This window comes from Colobus angolensis, unplaced genomic scaffold (assembly GCF_000951035.1).
Source record: "Colobus angolensis palliatus isolate OR3802 unplaced genomic scaffold, Cang.pa_1.0 Scaffold8, whole genome shotgun sequence".
NCBI classification, from domain to species: domain Eukaryota; kingdom Metazoa; phylum Chordata; class Mammalia; order Primates; family Cercopithecidae; genus Colobus; species Colobus angolensis.
This window is the reverse complement of record NW_012121820.1, coordinates 5,783,087-5,799,717: the sequence shown is the minus strand read 5'-3', so window position 1 is coordinate 5,799,717 and position 16,631 is coordinate 5,783,087. Positions and strand designations below refer to the sequence as shown.

The following is a 16,631-nucleotide window of genomic DNA, read 5'->3' as shown; positions in this document are numbered from 1 at the left end:
GACTTACCTGTAGTCCCTTGAAGTATGGTAGACGTTAGTCAATCTACAACCATCTACTCCCCTTTTAAGAAAATCTTCTAAACCCAAAGGCATTTTCTTCCAAAAAGATGTTGACTGGTAGTATCTTGAATACTTTAAAGGTAGTATCTTGAATAGTTTAAAAAAAACAACAGACACACCAAAAAACTCCCAAGAAATGGCCTTTTACAAAATGTCAAAGGTTTCTTCATACCAACTGCTGGTCATTGGCTGGGGTTTTGAACACTGTATGACAATACTTACACTACAAAATTTTTTTTACAAATACAGTTTCATCAAAACTTGGGACATACATCAACTTCTTTTCAGTACCTTAAAAAAAAAAACATCAGTTCTGGGATATAACAAAGAAATACTAGGAGAAACGGTATCTGGACAGGAACAGAAATGTCCACAACTGCGAGGGATTTTCTTTTACACTGGCCACAGAGCGTTTATTGACACCACCACTCCTGAAAATTGGGATTTCTTATTAGGTTCCCCTAAAAGTTCCCATGTTGGTTACATGTAAATAGTCACATATATACAGTGAAGACAGTTTCTTCAGAGGCAACCAGGGTTTATAGTGCTAGGTAAATGTCATCTCTCTTGTGCTACTGACTCAGTCAAACTCTCTGCACTGTTTTCAGCGTCTCCACGTTGCCTCTGTCCTGCTTCTTAGTTCCTTCTTTGTGACAAACCGAAAGAATAAGAGGATTTAGAACAGGACTGCTTTTCCCCTATGATTTAAAAATTCCAATGACTTTCGCCCTTGGGGGAAATTTCCAAGGAAATCTCAAAGGAAATCTCACTCACTCTCTTCGTTTTCCTTTGTGAGCTTCTGGGGAGGGTTAGTGGTGACTTTTTGATACGAAAAAAATGCATTTTGTGCAGCTGGTGAGGTATAATCCAAAGCAAAGGCAGGGGCAAAAATGGACTTCTTGAAGTTCTCTCTGCTCCTGCTGGTTATCCTCCAGAATCTGCCGTGTTGACTGAGAGTGAGTGCTTGCTTTCTCAGGCCTCCTGGCCAGTAGCATAGATCTGCTGGAAATCACCCACATGGTTTTTTGTTGCCTGTGCAGCCAGGTGATGACTCTGTATGTTTTTGAAGGCCCACCTCTGTTGTTTCTTAACCTTCCCAGCCTTCCCACAGTTGTCCCCTAAAGAATGAAACAAACTCATCTTAGCATTTAGCTATCACGGTCTTTATCATGACTTCCTAATCAGTCCTATAGCTGAGGAAGCTTTGCTTCAAGGCTGCTGAGAATGACTATTTCTAGGTTACTTAGAAAGGGATTGCTACCACCTAGTCACCTCAATTTTTAGTTGTTTACTTATACACTCAATGCCTGGCAAGGATGGCATTTAAGGATTGGGATAGAATAGTGGCTAAGGAGATTGTGATATGCAAAGATTCTGTACCTTAATTCTAGAAGCACCAAAGGAAGGCTTAGGTGGCCTGTTACTAATGTCCTATTAAAGCCACACAGGTTTACATGCATATAAAGGAATAAATGAGTAGACCAGAGGTTGCAAATGGCAGCTCACCAAGGAGGGTAGTTTGCCCACATGGTTAATTTAATGTCAAATGAGATGATAATGATAAAGAATTCTCACACATACCTGCATTTTTGGATTTAGTCAGTGAATTAGAAAATCTGGCAAACCTCAGCCCATTCCTGCGGGGAGCAAACTGGCCTGCTCCCTTTAATATAGAGGTGAACTTTCCAGGTTGCCAGTCTCAGTCCCTGCCAGCCTCCAGTGGCACTGGAGTGAGAGTCTGTAGCTGTAGCATGGGCTTTTTGGAAACCATTTAATGAGGCCATCCTACTGCTGATGTTGTATACCAGTTAGCACTTTTGCAGCCATAGCCTTCAAGATGCCTGGCAGTTTGTAATATTTAAATGCTTCTCAACCTCTAAGTAATAGCTCAAGTTTACCAAGCAGAGATTATAGCGAGAACAGCAGTGTACTGGACAAGTCATTAATGTAAAACACGAAATGGATTCAAGTGTTTTCTTAGGGAAAGATGTGCATTAGTACTTCCCCGCCACCCTCATTATGAGAACAAATGAAGGGTGGTATGTAAGACATGGCATGCAAATAGAATAGCATTGGCAAAATGAAGCAGTCAGAACCAGATCTCTATTTGTAAGCTGGTTCCTCAACTCACAGTGATTTGGAAGAAGGTCTCTTCATTTCTGGCCACTTTCGACGCTGAAACTGCCTAAGTTTTCAAGTGTCAAAAGGAGAATGAATGTTAACCATCACCAAGAAAGAAAAAGTCCCCAAAGAACTATACAAAGAAGGTCTCCTAGGTGACAGCTATCTTTGGTGGGTGATCCTGGTCTCGGGCAGACCAGAGGAAGGGCAGTGTCTCAACATAACAGGTGCAGACTCACAGAGATGAGACTGAAGGATGGGCCAAGATAGGAGAACTTTGTTTAGGCTTTAATAATAAAACGAAATACCTGTATTGCTCATAGCTTCCTCCATCTTTAAGTCCTAAATGAAGGAGAAATAATAAAACAGGAGCAGATAGTTTAGGCAAAGCAACCCCAACACACCAGAAAACCATCATATGCTTTTTTGTCACAATCCCATGATGCTGAGTGTTCCCTATTCAAGAGTAGACGGAATTATGAGGGGAACCTGCCCTAAGTCTCCTAGGTAGCCTTGTAGATTGCCTAGAATCCAGAGTCACCATGATCAGTTTCTGGACCCTGATGGCTTCATTCAGCACTGACCTTAGTCATGGTGAGGGAGGTAGATGCGGGCCTGAACATCTGTGCTCCAGAGGACAGAAAGCCAAGAGCCCTGACCAAGTGCAGGAGGGAGTAATAGCTCAAGTTTACCAAGCACAGATTATAGCAAGAACAGCAGTGTACTGGACAAGGCATTAATGTAAAACACGAAATGGATTCAAGTGTTTTCTTAGGGAAAGATGTGCATTGGTACTTCCCCGCCAGCCTCATTATGAGAACAAATGAAGGGTGGTGTGGGCTCTGGGGAAGTTTTCCTGAGGACGTGGCAGGATCGAGTGAGTGCGTGGGCTCTGGGGTCAGCCCACCTTGTTCACTTTACTCCTCCATAGAATGAGGATAAGAAGATTCACCTCAAAAGCTTATCAGCTAACACATGTAAAACGCTCAGCACACAGCCTGGCACAGTGACTAATAATGTCATTGCACTTTGATCACAAGAGTAGCAGCGCTTGAGTGGCAGAGGTTAGGAAGCCACTAGTGAAAATTCCGATCATATCAGGCTCCTCACCAGGAAGTATTAGTGCAACATCTTCTGTAAACACAGCAGCTCTCCCCTCTTCATAACTAGAGCTGACTGTGGCACCTGAATTCTTCCTCCTAGGCTGTGTAGCCATGTTCCTGACATGAACTCCAGGCGTCCTCCTAGACACAGTCCCTTCCCCAAGGGACTTCAAATACCAAAGGTTTTAGGCCACTCTCTCTCACTAGTAAGTGAACTTCATTTCTCTTTTAATTTTTTTTTTTTTTTACTTTTATTTTTAGAGATGGGGCGACAGCTCTGTCTCCCAGGCTGGAGTGCAGTGGCGCTATCATAGCTCACTGCAACCTTGACCGCCTGGACTCAAGTATCCTCCCACCTCAGCCTCGCAAAGCCCTGGAATCATAGGCATGAGCCACCATGCCTGGTCAGCTTTTTTCATCTTAAAATTTCTATCTAGTTGGCATTCTAAATTTAAAACTGCAGATTTTGTCCTGTCCCAAACAAAACTCAGGATTTACCTGGGACTCCTAATCCTGCACCTCCCATCACCATATTCTACTGGGGGCTTCACCACCTGAATTTGAAATCCATCATCTTCACTGCTCCCACCTCTAGTCCAAGCCACCATCATTTCTCCCTGGATAACTGTGCCATCTTCGCTGTTTGCTCCCATAAAGTCCCATTCTCCACCTAGCAATGTCAGTGCCCAGGTTAAAACCCTCCATTGGCTTCCTGATACACCTCAAATGAAATCTAAACTCTACCATGGCCTCTCACAGGGTAGCCTGATGCCCTCCTGCCCCTCTCCACTGGCCTCAGTTGTGCTGGCTGTACCACCTAAGCTGCTTTCTGCTCCTCACACTTCAAGTTTCCTGGAACGCCAGCCCTCCAAGTTTTCTCAGTGGTCGATTGCGTCCTGCTCTTCAGGACTCAGTTCAGGTCTGACCCTGGTTTTCTTAAGTGGTGCCTTTCCCCAGTCACATTGGATTCTACCATCCAGTTTTACTCTTTCCAGACAAGCGAGAGGCCTCCCGCCGTGGACTGCTCTTAGGACAACACCGGCTCCACACAAGTCAGCCAGGATGGGGTCATCTTTAGTCAACATGGTTTCAGGTCTAAGTTCTCAGGAAATGTTTGTTGAATGCATGAGTGAACAAAAGGGAGGAAATGAAACGAGAGGGAATTCCATGTGTTTCCTGGACGGCTGATGCAGGTGTTCCTCTCTCAGGAAGCACAGCTTGTCAAAGGCCATCTGCCTGCTATGGACAGGGGCTCCCATGACTCGTCCGGAACTGCATCACCTCCCAAAGCCTGGTGATTTCGGGCTCATTCTTGGGGTAGACACCACCTCCTGAGTCCCTTCCTTTGGTTACCCTGCTCTCCAAAGGCCCCATGTTGGGGTGCCTACTCACCCAGGTCCATGTTTCGAGTCCGGGGGTTACACTGCTTGTAACCCTTGCAGCTCCTCAGCTCCATGAGCTGTACATGTAGCTGGTTGAGGACATCCCTGTCCAGTGTGTTCACTGCGTTCATCAGCTAGTTGCAAAAAGGGTAGTCTGTCAACAAGGTAAGCACAGGGACTCTCCCCGTGCCCTTCCTCTACCAACCAGGGGACACATTTCAGGCAGGTGGCAGGTGGAAGGTGCTAGGGGCTGGTGACCTGCCTACTCCAACTTCTGGAAGAGCCAGCATTTGGAAGAGTTTGCCTTCGAGTCCCACCAGTTCTCTCTTAATGAGAATGAAAACTCAGGAGAATAAAAACCATGTCTGTGTATTTCATGTTGGAGTTCTGCAGCCACTAGTCAGGAAACTTCCCAAGCTCGGAAAGAAGGCCTTCCAAGTCTCGGTTTTATCAGCAGCCTTCATTCAGATTTGCAATCCTCCTGATTGCAAAGCAGCCATTTGATGAAAGGATGGGTGGGTGACCTGGGTTCTTGTGCAGTCTGGGAGCTGCCGGTGACGGACTTAACCTACCCCTTTGGTAAAGTATGAGGGTGAACCTATCTAAGGAGAAAGACTGGACACCTATACAGTAATTAAAGCATTTGTGCTGCTGACATTTAAACATCAGATATCATTTAAAAAATTATTTCAGGCTTTTCTTGAAAGGTCAAAGCCTGAGCAATACCAAGGCCACAGGACAGGAAAGCTCTAGTGCTGGAGCTCAGCAGTGACTGTCTCTGTACAAGTCATGTACATGTACATGTTCCGATGACCAGACATGTCACTGCTCCTTCTGGTCTTGTGTGGTCCTGAGCCACTTCAGTCGTGTGTGTATTTAGACGGCTTACTGTACGGAAGCACTTAGCAGAGTGCTTGGTGCAGTGTGTTACTGTTACATTAGCCGCGTGGTCCGTGCAGGCCCTGCAGTGGGTAATATCTGGCTTGATCCTACAGCTTGACAGTTTTAGGAGTCTTCACAAGTTCCGGCAAAGCCTGGTTGAATGCTGCATGTTAAGTTAGAGGGAAGAAGCCACATATATTACACAGGCAGGGTGATGGAGGCAAAACGCAGGGTGATGGAGGCCAAAAAGGCTGATTGAACACGGAATCCCCCAATCTCAGCGGCTTCACAACTTAACTCCCAGTGGCTCAGGGACTCAGTGGGACTTGGAAAATTTGTCATGACTTCCCTGAGGTTGGGGGGGCCTACCTGGCAGCACTGGGGTACCCCATACCCCCATCTCTCTAGCTTGGGTTGTCTGTACCTGGTAGGGGTCTGTGTTGAGATCAAAGTATTCTAGGAAGCCAGTTGCAAATTCACAGAAGAGGAAATTGTGAGTCTCGTTGATGGTCCTCATGCACCAGTACGTGTTATTGTTGGCGCTGGTGCAGGCACAGAAAGGCCCCACTGGCAAGGAAGAGAAAGCATGTCCTGAGTGCCTGCGGGAGGAAGCCCCATCTGCCAACAGTGATTCCTGTCACGGACAGCCCCCGAAACCAGTTCATCAAATGCCAAGAGGCTGTGGACCCCTGGTGTCGGGGACCCCCTTTCTGAGAGAGGTCTGAGTCACTTAAGTGGAGAAGTTTCTTGGCCCCCCCGGGCCCCAGCCTGTCCACCTCTGCCCTGGGCTTGCTCACGTGTCCAGAAAGGCGCCGTCTGCCAGTGCTGGTTGTCGTGGGTGAAGCACGTGAGGCCTGGCATGCTGCACGTGTCGTTGTTCTGCAGGCGCTTGAGCAGCTTGCGGAGTTTCTTCTTGCGCTTCTGCTCCCGCAACAGCCATACCTTGTCCTTCTCTTGCAGACCCTTCCTATGGGCGCAGAGGGCCACACACGCCTTGGGCCTCTGAGGGATCACTGACCCCGTGTCTCTGCTCTTCCTGTCCACCTAGGGGCTGGGCTGAGGCTTCTCCAACAGCCATGGGCATAGCAATTCAGGGTCCCAAGTCCCAGTGCTGATCCAAGGCAGAGCCGGGACCAGAACCTGGATCTTCTGTCATTCTACTTTAACTCCCAAGGGGGCACAGAGCTGGGGACAGAACCAGGCAGCGACTGGGACTCCTGTTGGCATCCCTTTCCCCTCCTTCCTGTGTCCTGCCCTGCTTGGTGGAGTTGCGGCAACCCCATTTACAGTGTTGATTGGGAAATAAGGCCTCTTCGAGGGCCACCGTGGACTTCCCAGGGAAGGGCCTGGACTTCTTTCCTTTTCTTCTGTGTTTTAGCTTAAGGGAGGGCCACCTCCTCATGCAGGCCTCTGCATCTCTTCCCCAGGACCTCAAGCTGCCCTTACCTGAAAGGATGCAGACTGGAGCCTTTGTGCTTGAGGCGGCCTTTGTGCTGGGTGTGGTAGCTGTAACAGACCCCCCCAGCCCCAGGCTTCAGGAGCGGCTCAGAAGGCTCCGCTGGCAGGTGCCAACTGTGGTTTCTGGGACTCCCGTGTGTTGCTGCTGCCCCCCTCCCCTGTTCCTCCTTCTGGGATGGTGGTGGGGAGGGTATAACCCTATCCCCAGGGCAGCAGCTACCTGCCTGGGTGGCTTCATTCTCCAGGCATGAGCCAGGACTCTTCCTGGGATTTTGCTAGACTTCAGAAGGTCGGGTTAGTTCTAATTTAGCCACGACTAGAAACTGGGCCTGGCTTTAGGTGCGTCAGCCTCGGCATCCTTTTTCCTTTCCTTTTGTGATGGTTAATTGTACACGTCAAAGCCTCAGCATCTTGAGGTTGGTTCCCTCACCGCCCTGCCTACTCACAGTTGGTCGGGGTCAACACAGGGGAGCCTGTGTTTTGCAAGACTTTCTGGAAACACAGCAGGGCTTCTACAGCTGTGCTGTCTAGTACAGGAGCGACTGGCCACAGGTAGCTACTTCAGTTTGAATTAAGCAAAATAAAAAATTCGGCTCCTTAGTGACACCAGCCACAACTTCAAGTGTGCACCAGCCACGCGTGGCATAGTGCAGACATAGCCCGTTTCCATCAGCACAGAATGTTCTACTGGACACAGCTGTTCTAGAGTTCCGTCCTTTGGGCCAGGGGATCCCTGAGCCGGGAACATGGACCTCAAACCACGTGGGGGATTTCTGAAAGGGCAATCGGCAGAGGCACTTTTCCAGCCTGGAGCTGGCTCTGCACAGCCAGCACGGGTCTCTTGCCAGCAGTAGTGGAATCTGGGCGCCAGCCTGGCTGAGGAACGGTTCCGTGTGCCACATTGGCTGACAATAGGGATGTAAATTATGTATTTTTTTTTTTTTTTTAATGCCATGAGGTGAGAAGATTAAAAAAGAAAAAAAAAAAAAATGAAAGGGGTCAATCACGAGAGGGGATGAACTGAACTGTCCTGTAGGAGGGTGGGGTCTTAGGTCCCTTTGCTACTGCCTCACCTGATTTTGTGACAGTCACATTCTTCTGGCCGCTTTTTCTTCAGGTGACCTCGGACTTCCCTCAGGTTCTTAATTTTGTTCTGTAGGGTTTCAATCTGAGGGAGGGGCAGGAGAGGAGGCCTTGAAACCTTCACGGCTGGACAAGAAAGGCTTGGCCTGGTGACCGCCCCCACGCTGCCGTGTCTGCTCAGCAGCAGCAGCCTGCCCTGCCCGGGCCCCAGGGCCAGCATGTTTGGGTGGGGAGGACTCGTTCCGCCTGCCGAAGGAAGCCCACCTTCCCCTCCGGCCAGCCCTTGCAAGGGAACTGAGTCATTTTCCTGGCCTGGCCTGCGGAGGAACCTGCTGAGCCCCCTGAGGGTGGCTCCAGTGTCTCCCCTGGGCTTGATGAAAGGCCTCATCGTAGCGTAGACTTCTTGTAAGTCAAAAAGGGGACAACGTGGCTAAGCCATCCTCCCTCAGACAGATTTGGGACTGACGCCTATCCCTGGGTTGAGGAGTCTGTGGGGACCTCACTTCACCTCTCCAGCCTCTTCCCTGGGTCTGGCCTCACTGCCCTCCCAGCGTGAGCCGGGGGTCCTGCCAGGCCCATGGTGGCTGACAGCACGCTCCTCTCCCGCTCTCCACTCACCTCGTGGTCGATGTGCAGCTTGTGGTCCTTCCAGGCCTGCAGGGACTTGTACAGGTCCAGGTCACACTGGACTGTATCGTTCTCTAGGATGTAGCACCTGCTTGAGAGAAGGGATCACGTGTGGCTCAGAGGAGGTGGAGGGGGACCAGCCCAGGGGCTCAAGAGGTGTGGGGAGCCCCTGCCGAGGTCTATCTATCCTGTCCCCTTCACCCTCGACTTCCACCTGGACACTCACCGATGTGTCACTTTAATGGGGTTGGCAGCTGAGTAGTCGGGAAGGCCTCCGGTGCCACTGAAGTCCCCACCATCCTTGTCATCTTGGTCCTCAGGGGCCCTTGGCCAGTGCCGCTTGGTGAGGTTTCGGGGCTGGGCGGCATCATCCAGGCCTACGTGGTATACCCTGCCGTCCACCTCGATGGCCACTGAGCGGATGGAGCGATTGCGGGCGTAGCTGGCCTTGTACTCTGTGGGCATCAGAGGGGTGGCGGAGTTAGGGAGGCGGGAAAGGCTGGCCAGGCTCCCTGGGCAGTGGGTCCTTCATTAAGATAGTGCCGGGCTTCCAAGCATGAGGCTCAGCTTTGCCTGTGACCTGAGGGGCTGTGAAATCTACCCGCCTGCTCGTGGATCCTGGACCGCAGGGGAGGGCCTCAAGGCGATCACGCCGGCAAAACTGAAGTCCTGGAGCCAAGAAGCCACTGGCTCTAGAGGATTTCAAGCAAGAGCTGCTTGCGGGTAAACAAATGGCGGTACATCATCTGTACAACGGAATATGCGACCAGAACCAGAAGTGAGGTTCTGATTCACGCTAGAGCGCAGACGAATGTCAAAAGCATGTTGAGTGAAAGCAGCCAGACACAAAGTGGGCTCATGTTGTTACATTCTATTTATAGGAACTACCCAGAATAGGTAAATCTATAGCGGCAGAAAGAAGACTGGTGGTTGCCAGAGGCTGGGGGAGAGGGTAGTTGAGGAGTGATTGCTTTGTGGGTACGGGGTTCCCTTTTGCGGTGATGTTTTGGAACTAGGTAGAGGTGTGCAACACTGTGAACCTACTAAATGTCTCTGCATTGTATACAACTGTAAAAATGGTAAGTTTTATGTTATCTGAACTTCACCTCAATTAAAAAGGAAAAAAGTATCATGGATATAAAAACGTTGATTTAAACAGGGAAAAAGGGGCCCTGCAGTGCCTGTCTCTGGGTAGAAATGGACGGGGACTGGGGAAGCCACTTAGCTTCTTTGAGTCCCAGGGAGCTGGAGGCTGCCCACCAGGTGGTCGGCAGGTGCTACACGCAGGTGGGCCGGCGACAAGGCCGAGAGGGGCTTTTGCATACGCCCCGACGCTGAAAACTCAGGCGTGTAGGCTGAGGTGACACCCCAGGTAGCCTGTATCTTCGATGTCTCAAAAACAAATCTGAGTTGGTGAGATTCAAGAAAAAGGGGAGGTGGTGGCGGTGATGTAGGGATCCAGATTTCCAGCTTCCGGAAAGGAGACATGTCTCATGGGCCCACAGTTCCGTATGGTCAGGACGGGCCGGGGATGGGCGGCCCCTCTGGCTGCCCACTGTCGTCCCTGTTGGCCAGAGCCCCCGTCACTCCTTTGTTTTAAAATCTCTGCCCACCTGACCCAAGTCTGGCCTCAGCACGCATGCACTGCAGTTGTCATCCTTCTCCAGATGTGCCTCATTTAAAGAGAAGGGCCTAGAGCCAGTTAGTGGCCCAGGTTTTGTTGGATCCCAAGGGACCCCAAGATGGTGACCAAGGAGGACCAGCTGGAGGCAGGTGGTGGCAGAAGGCGGTGGAAGGAGGAAGGCAAGGGCTCCCTTTCCCACATGGCCACTCTTGGGGGATGTTTTGTATCTTTCAGTTCTCAGACACCTTGCATCACAGTCACAAGGGCCGAAGGATCCTAAGGGGGGAGGGGAGGGCTCCCCTCTCCGGCAAAGCCTTGGGCCTTTCTCCTGGGCACTTCCCTCCCTCGGTTGAGTCTCCCGACACACGTACACAAAGAGCCGAGGATGCCCCCTGTGCCGAGCAGGTCCTGCCCCAAGAGGCTCAGGAAATGGACCCAGCGTTGTGTCCTCTTCACTCCTTTAGTCCCAGTCGGTTCACGAGTGAGCGGCGTTGCCTCTTCCCACCCTCCATCTCCCAGCTCTAGACAGCTCTAGACTCAGGGGTCCCTAAACCATGGCCCAAGGGCCCAGGCCAGCCTCCATCTGTCTTTGCGAATACAGTTTCACTGCATACAGCGGCTCACATTCGCTTACACCTCTGCAGTCGCAGGGCTGAGTCGCAAAGCCCAAGACCTTTACTCTCCGGCTCTTCACAGACGTGGTCTGCCAGCCCTGTGTGAATCCTCTCCTGTACTGAAGTCACGCTACCTGCTCTCCCTGTCACTCTGTGTTCGTGTCCAGAGTCCTGGAGGTCCCCTTCCTGCCACACCAACAGGGCATGGGACAGGACTTCGTAAGCCGGTGGCCAAGAGCTTTGACTCTGCAATCGGATGGCTGAGGTGCAAACCCCTGAGCACATGTGTGGCCCCGGCGATTTGGGTAACTTCTCAGGATGGTGCCTACCCTACAAGGGCTCCTTGGAGGATGGCACGAACCAGAACCAGTGAAGCATTCATGCCTGATGAGCTGCTATGGACCAGCTACTGCAGGGGGTGGGGACTCTGCCTGCAGGTGATGCCACGCAGCCCTGAAACCTCACCATTACGCCCGCTCCCTGCCTCTCCATGCCAGTGACCCCGTGTGATGTGGCTGCCCGTGCCCACTGTGCTTCTCACCACTCTTGGCCACACCAGTCACCTCTCTGTGGCTGGGACCCGCCACACTCATTGTGAGCACAGGGCCTTTGTACTTCATCTTCCTCCTCCTCAGAACACTTGCTCTCTGGCCGGTCACAAGGCCTGCTCCTTTCTGTACTTGGTCCTCATGAAATGTCCATTGAGCGCCATTCTGGAGCCGCCACCCCTCTGCCAGTCCTGCCACCGCTGTGTCTCCTTCATGCGTTTTTCACCAGGGGAAGTGGCCCTTTGTTCACTTGTTCATATCTTGTCTCATCCCTGAGGTCCAAGTCAGTGACTCTCTACGTCATCTCTAATCTCAGTGTCTGGCACAAAGTTCAAGAAATGAATGAACCCAGCCACCTGGTCTCATCCCCCGAGCCCTCATCCCCTTTTCCTGTTCCCGGGTCCCCCTTCTGCTGTGGGCCGGCCAGCTCTGCCTGACTTCCCCAGGCCGCAGCCGGGGTCCCCGTGGATCAAGGTGGGCCAGGGCTTCCCAACTTGACCACTGCAGACGCTCTGGAGCCAGATCAAACTCTGGTGGGGGCCGTCCTGTGCGTTGCAAGATGTTTAGACGCATCCATAGGCTCTGCTCACTAGATGCCAGCAGCACCCCTCCATCACACACAACTGTGACCGCCAAAAATGTCTCCAAACATTGCCAAGTGTCCCCTGGGGGACAGAAAGCCCCCAGTTCAGCCTGCTGTAGGCTGACGCTCAGAAAAGAGGGACAGAGTTGTCTTGTCGGAGACCCTGGCAGGGGGAAGAATGCTGGGCAGGAGATGGGGCTGGAGTCCCCAGATCAGCCACGTGACCCAGTCTTCCCTGTCCATCATCAGGGGGTGACCACCCCTGCCCTGCTCACAGGGCCACCGAGAGGCGCGGGTCCCGGCTCTGACATTACACTCACGTGAGGATTCTGACCAGGGCTGAGCTGACTCTTGGCTACTTTTAGATATTTTTCTTTCCTCTAAGCATTAATAGGGGGGAAAACAGCTGAATCTCTCCCTGCAAGATGTTGTGTTATTTAAAGATTATCGACTGTGCTGAATACTGAAGCAAGGAGATGCTGGCTGTGTAATCCAATCTGGAAACCAATCATCCTATTCAGCTAGAAAAGTGAATGCAGTAGTTCCTAATCAGCGGGTGAGGAAAGGTACAGCTGGGAAGCGTTGTTTGCGGCAGTGGCTGGATGGCCCAGAGGAGACGACTGCGCCTGCCGTCGGAGACATCAATCCTCAATCTCTTAATTAGTCTGTGGTACAATATCATCCATTTTTTTTTTTTTTTTTTGAGACAGAGTCTTGCTCTGTCACCCAGGCTGGAGTGAAGCAGCGTGATCTCGGTTCACTGCAACCTCCCATTCCCAGGTTCAAGCCATTCTCATGCCTCAGCCTCCTGAGTAGCAGGGACTACAGGCGCCCGCCAGCATGACTGGCTGATTTTTGTATTTTCAGTAGAGATGGGGTTTCTCCATGTTGGCCAGACTGATATGGAACTCCTGAGCTCAGGTAATCTGCCTGCCTTGGCCTCCCAAAATGCTGGGATTACAGGCATGAGCCACTGTGCCCAGTCAGGAAGGAGATTCTGACACAGGCCACCATGTGGATGAACCTGGAGAACATCACGCGAAGAGAAGTGAGCCAGCCACAGAGGGACAAATACTGTACAATTCCACTTACATGAGGCCCCTAGAGCAGTCAAGCTCATAGAGAAGAAAAGTGGTTGCTGAGAATAGGGTGGGAGAAGGGGTGAGAGTGGGGTGGGAGAGTGGGATGGGAGAACAGGGTGGGAGCGGGGTGGGAGAGCGGGGTGGGAGTGGTTGAACAGGGTGGGAGTGGGTGGGAGAACGGGATGAGAGCAGGGTGGGAGAACAGGGTGGGACAACCGGGTGGGAGAATGGGGTGGGAGATCAGGGAGGGGGAGCGGGGTGGGAGAATGGGGTGAGAGCGGGGTGGGAGAACGGGGTAGGAGAACGGCGTAACAGCGGGGTGAGAGTGGGGTGGGAGAATGGTGGGAGAACGGGGTGGAGAACGGGGCGGGAGAATGGGGAGACGACATTGAATGGGGACAGTTTTAGTTTTGCAAGATGAAAAAAGTTTGTTTAGCAGATAGGCTGCACAGTAGTGTGAATATAGTTTATACTATTGAACTGGATACTTAAAAACGGTTAAGATGATAAATTTTATGTGTATTTCACCATAATTGTTTTTAAAGCAACACCTGAAATCTATTAGACTTCGGCTGTCCCTAGGCCAGAGAAATGGGCTGTGTGGGAAGCTGCCCAGCCCTGGAGGGCACACTTCTAGCCGGCGGACCCCGACGCTTCCACGCATTTTCAGGGCACAGGCTCATTCCTGTCTCAAAGTCAGGCAGGGACCATTCTTCCCATCTGATGGTGGGAGCTGAGCCTCAGGATGGTGAAGTGGTAGCCCAGGGTGGCGGCCAGGCCTTCTGGCCGGGTCTAGAAGAGCCCCTGTCTCCACTTCGCCTGCTCCCTGGTTCTGCCTGCCTGTCCTCTCCCTGGCCCCTGCCGAGCATGAGGCATGAAGGTATAGACACTTCTTGAGCTGAGTGAGGCTTTTCCCCACTCAACTAAAGTATAGTCTATTCTTGTGCTTCAGGGTAGTTTATTTTTTACTTTTTAATTGTTTTATTTTTGAGACCGTGTCTCACTCTGTCGCCCAGGCTGGAGCACAATGGTGTGATCTCAGCTGTCGGCAACCTCCGCCTCCCGGGTTCCAGCGATTCTCCTGCCTCCCACACCATCATGCCCAACTAATTTTTTGTATTTTTAGTAGAGATGGGGTTTCACCATGTTGGCCAGGCTGGTCTTGAACTCTGGACCTCAAGTGATCTGCCCACCTCGGCCTCTCAAAGTGCTGGGATTACAGGTGTGAGTCACCGCGCCCAGCCCAGAGTAGTTCTCTAAAGTCACCACAAACACTAACTGACTGACTGAACATCGAACCATGGCTCCTGGGGGAAGCACACAGCTGGGTTCCTGCGAACCTCGGGTGCCAGCATTTTCACCAGCCAATCAATACAGAACCTTGTATGTGTGTTTCTTCCTTTTTTTTTTTCCTCTTTTGAGATGGATCTTGCTCTGTTGCCCAGGCTGGAGAGCAGTGGTGCGATCTCAGATCACTGCAGCCTCTGCCTCCCGGGTTCAAGCGATTCTCATGTCTCAGCCTCCCAAGTAGCTGGGATTACAAGCGTGAGCCACCACATCTGGCTAAGTTTTGTATTTTTAGATGGGGTTTTACCATGTTGGCCAGGCTGGTCTTGAGCTCCTGACCTCAGGTGATCCGCCCGCCTCGAACTCCCAAGGTACTGGGATTACAGGTGTGAGCCACCATGCCTGGCCTTATCTGTTTATTACTACTGCTCCCCACTAGAATTTGTGGCTTGTGAGGAGGTGTGGCTGTGTCCCCAGCCCCTAGACCACCACCTGGCAAAGTGACAGTCTCTGTGGAATTGTCTGAGTGAATGAATGGGCTCCCCAGGCACGGTCTCTCTCTCCTCCTGTCCCACTCAGCCAGATTGTGACACTTACTCTTCTTGAAGAGCTTTTTCCGGCGTCCGGCCAGGCTGAGCTTGTAGTCCCCGCTGTCACAGGTGCAGGCCTCGCTGCCCTGCCCGTAGTACTTGGGCACGAGGTTGGAGAGGGCTCTGCTGCTACCCAGTTGCATGGGGCCTTTGCACTTATGCAGCTTCAGCTTCCCCGTGGCGTCCTCCACACACTGCCACTTCTGCAAGACATGCCAGGGCCTCGGCCAGCTGCTCGTCTGCTCCCCTAAACCCACCTCTCCCCTGCCACCCCCACCCACCCTGGAGACATCCCTCTCCCTGCTTGCATCCAGCTGTTACCGAGCCCCACGTCTGCTATCTCCAAGTGCCGCTTCTCTCCACTGCCGCTGCTTGAACCTTGGGCAGAGCTACCATCATCCCCCCATGAGATGCCTCCAATAGCCCCCCACTCTCACGATTGATTGCCTGCTTCCATCTGCTCCTAAAATCCACCCACATGGCAGCTAGAGGAATCTTTTTAAAGGGCAAGTCAGATCATGTCACTCTCCTACTTAAAACCCTTCAATGGCTCCCACTGTCTTTAAGACAAGACCCAAGCTCCTCATACTAGTCTCTGAACACCCTCTGCAATCTGGCCCTGGCCTACCCGTGATCCTCCTCTCCCTCAGCCCCAGCCCTCTCTTCAGCCAGGGACTTGGCGCTCACTGCTCCTTCTGCCCAGAATGCCTTTTTCCCCAGCCCGTCCTGCTGCTGCAGCCTTCTCTTCCTTCCCGTCTCTGCTCCAGTGCAACGAGTCTCCCCTGACCACCTTCCCAGACTCAGTCAGTGCTGTGTGCAGACGTTCCATGTGTGCATTCAACTCCAGGCCTGCGCTCAGAAGCTGAATGTAGATAGAATCACCGTCCAAATCTCTCATGTTGATCCCTCTTCTCTTCCCCAGTTCCAGCCTCCTGGATCCCCTCGTGGGATTCTGCAACCACCTGTAAACTGGATTCTCTTCCCTTCCGTCCACACCTGCTCCAGCCCATTGACCCAGTGACTCTTTAGGGCCTATTCTGTGCCAAAGTGACCTTTCCAGGCCACGGATCAGATCTGTTCCCTTGTCTCTCTCCAGCACATAGCATGTGCCAAGCACTGTGTGTTAATATTAACTTGCTTACTACACCTCCCACTATCGTACGAGGCAGGTGCTGTCATTACTGTGCTGCTTCAATATGAGACACACAGAAGTAGAGAGATGCGTCCTGGGTCACACAACTGGGAGGTGCAAGAGCTGTAAGGAAAAGTGTGGAATCTGGTGCTACCATCCCCCCAACCCTCTGCTACACAGCCCACCCCCCGCCACTGCTGAAGGCCCTGCTGCCTTTCACCTGCTCATCTTGTACCCGTCCCACCCGTCTGTTCTCACCTAGAGGCTGACTCTGATTGCATTCACAGCGCCCTGCCATCCTCCCACCCCCTTCAACGCATGCAGGCCCTTCCAGCAACCTGGATTCCTTAGTGCAGAAGGAGACTGATGGGCCAGCAGCCATGGCCCTGAATGAGGCCGGCCCAGAAGGGACTGGGGGACCTGGGGAGGCTAAAGCGGGCACTGTGACTGGCTAT

The 16,631-nt window shown here is 51.9% G+C and overlaps 1 protein-coding gene across 2 annotated transcripts in view; it reads right to left on the bottom strand.

Annotated features, from left to right (window-relative positions):
- Window positions 1-187: 187 nt before the first annotated feature.
- Window positions 188-16,631, bottom strand: part of SULF2 (sulfatase 2) — a 130,894-nt gene continuing 114,450 nt past the window's right edge. Inside the window, exons 11-21 of one of the 2 annotated variants that reach the window (XM_011928835.1) lie at window positions 15,052-15,247; window positions 8,943-9,171; window positions 8,708-8,804; window positions 8,080-8,174; window positions 6,995-7,054; window positions 6,346-6,515; window positions 5,973-6,115; window positions 4,677-4,800; window positions 2,490-2,523; window positions 2,192-2,245; window positions 188-1,178 (exon numbers count right to left, since the gene is read on the bottom strand). In XM_011928835.1, the coding sequence (XP_011784225.1) occupies window positions 1,148-1,178; window positions 2,192-2,245; window positions 2,490-2,523; window positions 4,677-4,800; window positions 5,973-6,115; window positions 6,346-6,515; window positions 6,995-7,054; window positions 8,080-8,174; window positions 8,708-8,804; window positions 8,943-9,171; window positions 15,052-15,247 (1,233 nt within the window). In that variant the 3' untranslated portion in view covers window positions 188-1,147. The remainder of the gene's footprint in view (window positions 1,179-2,191; window positions 2,246-2,489; window positions 2,524-4,676; window positions 4,801-5,972; window positions 6,116-6,345; window positions 6,516-6,994; window positions 7,055-8,079; window positions 8,175-8,707; window positions 8,805-8,942; window positions 9,172-15,051; window positions 15,248-16,631) is intronic. The other variant, XM_011928836.1, reaches the window with a different exon arrangement.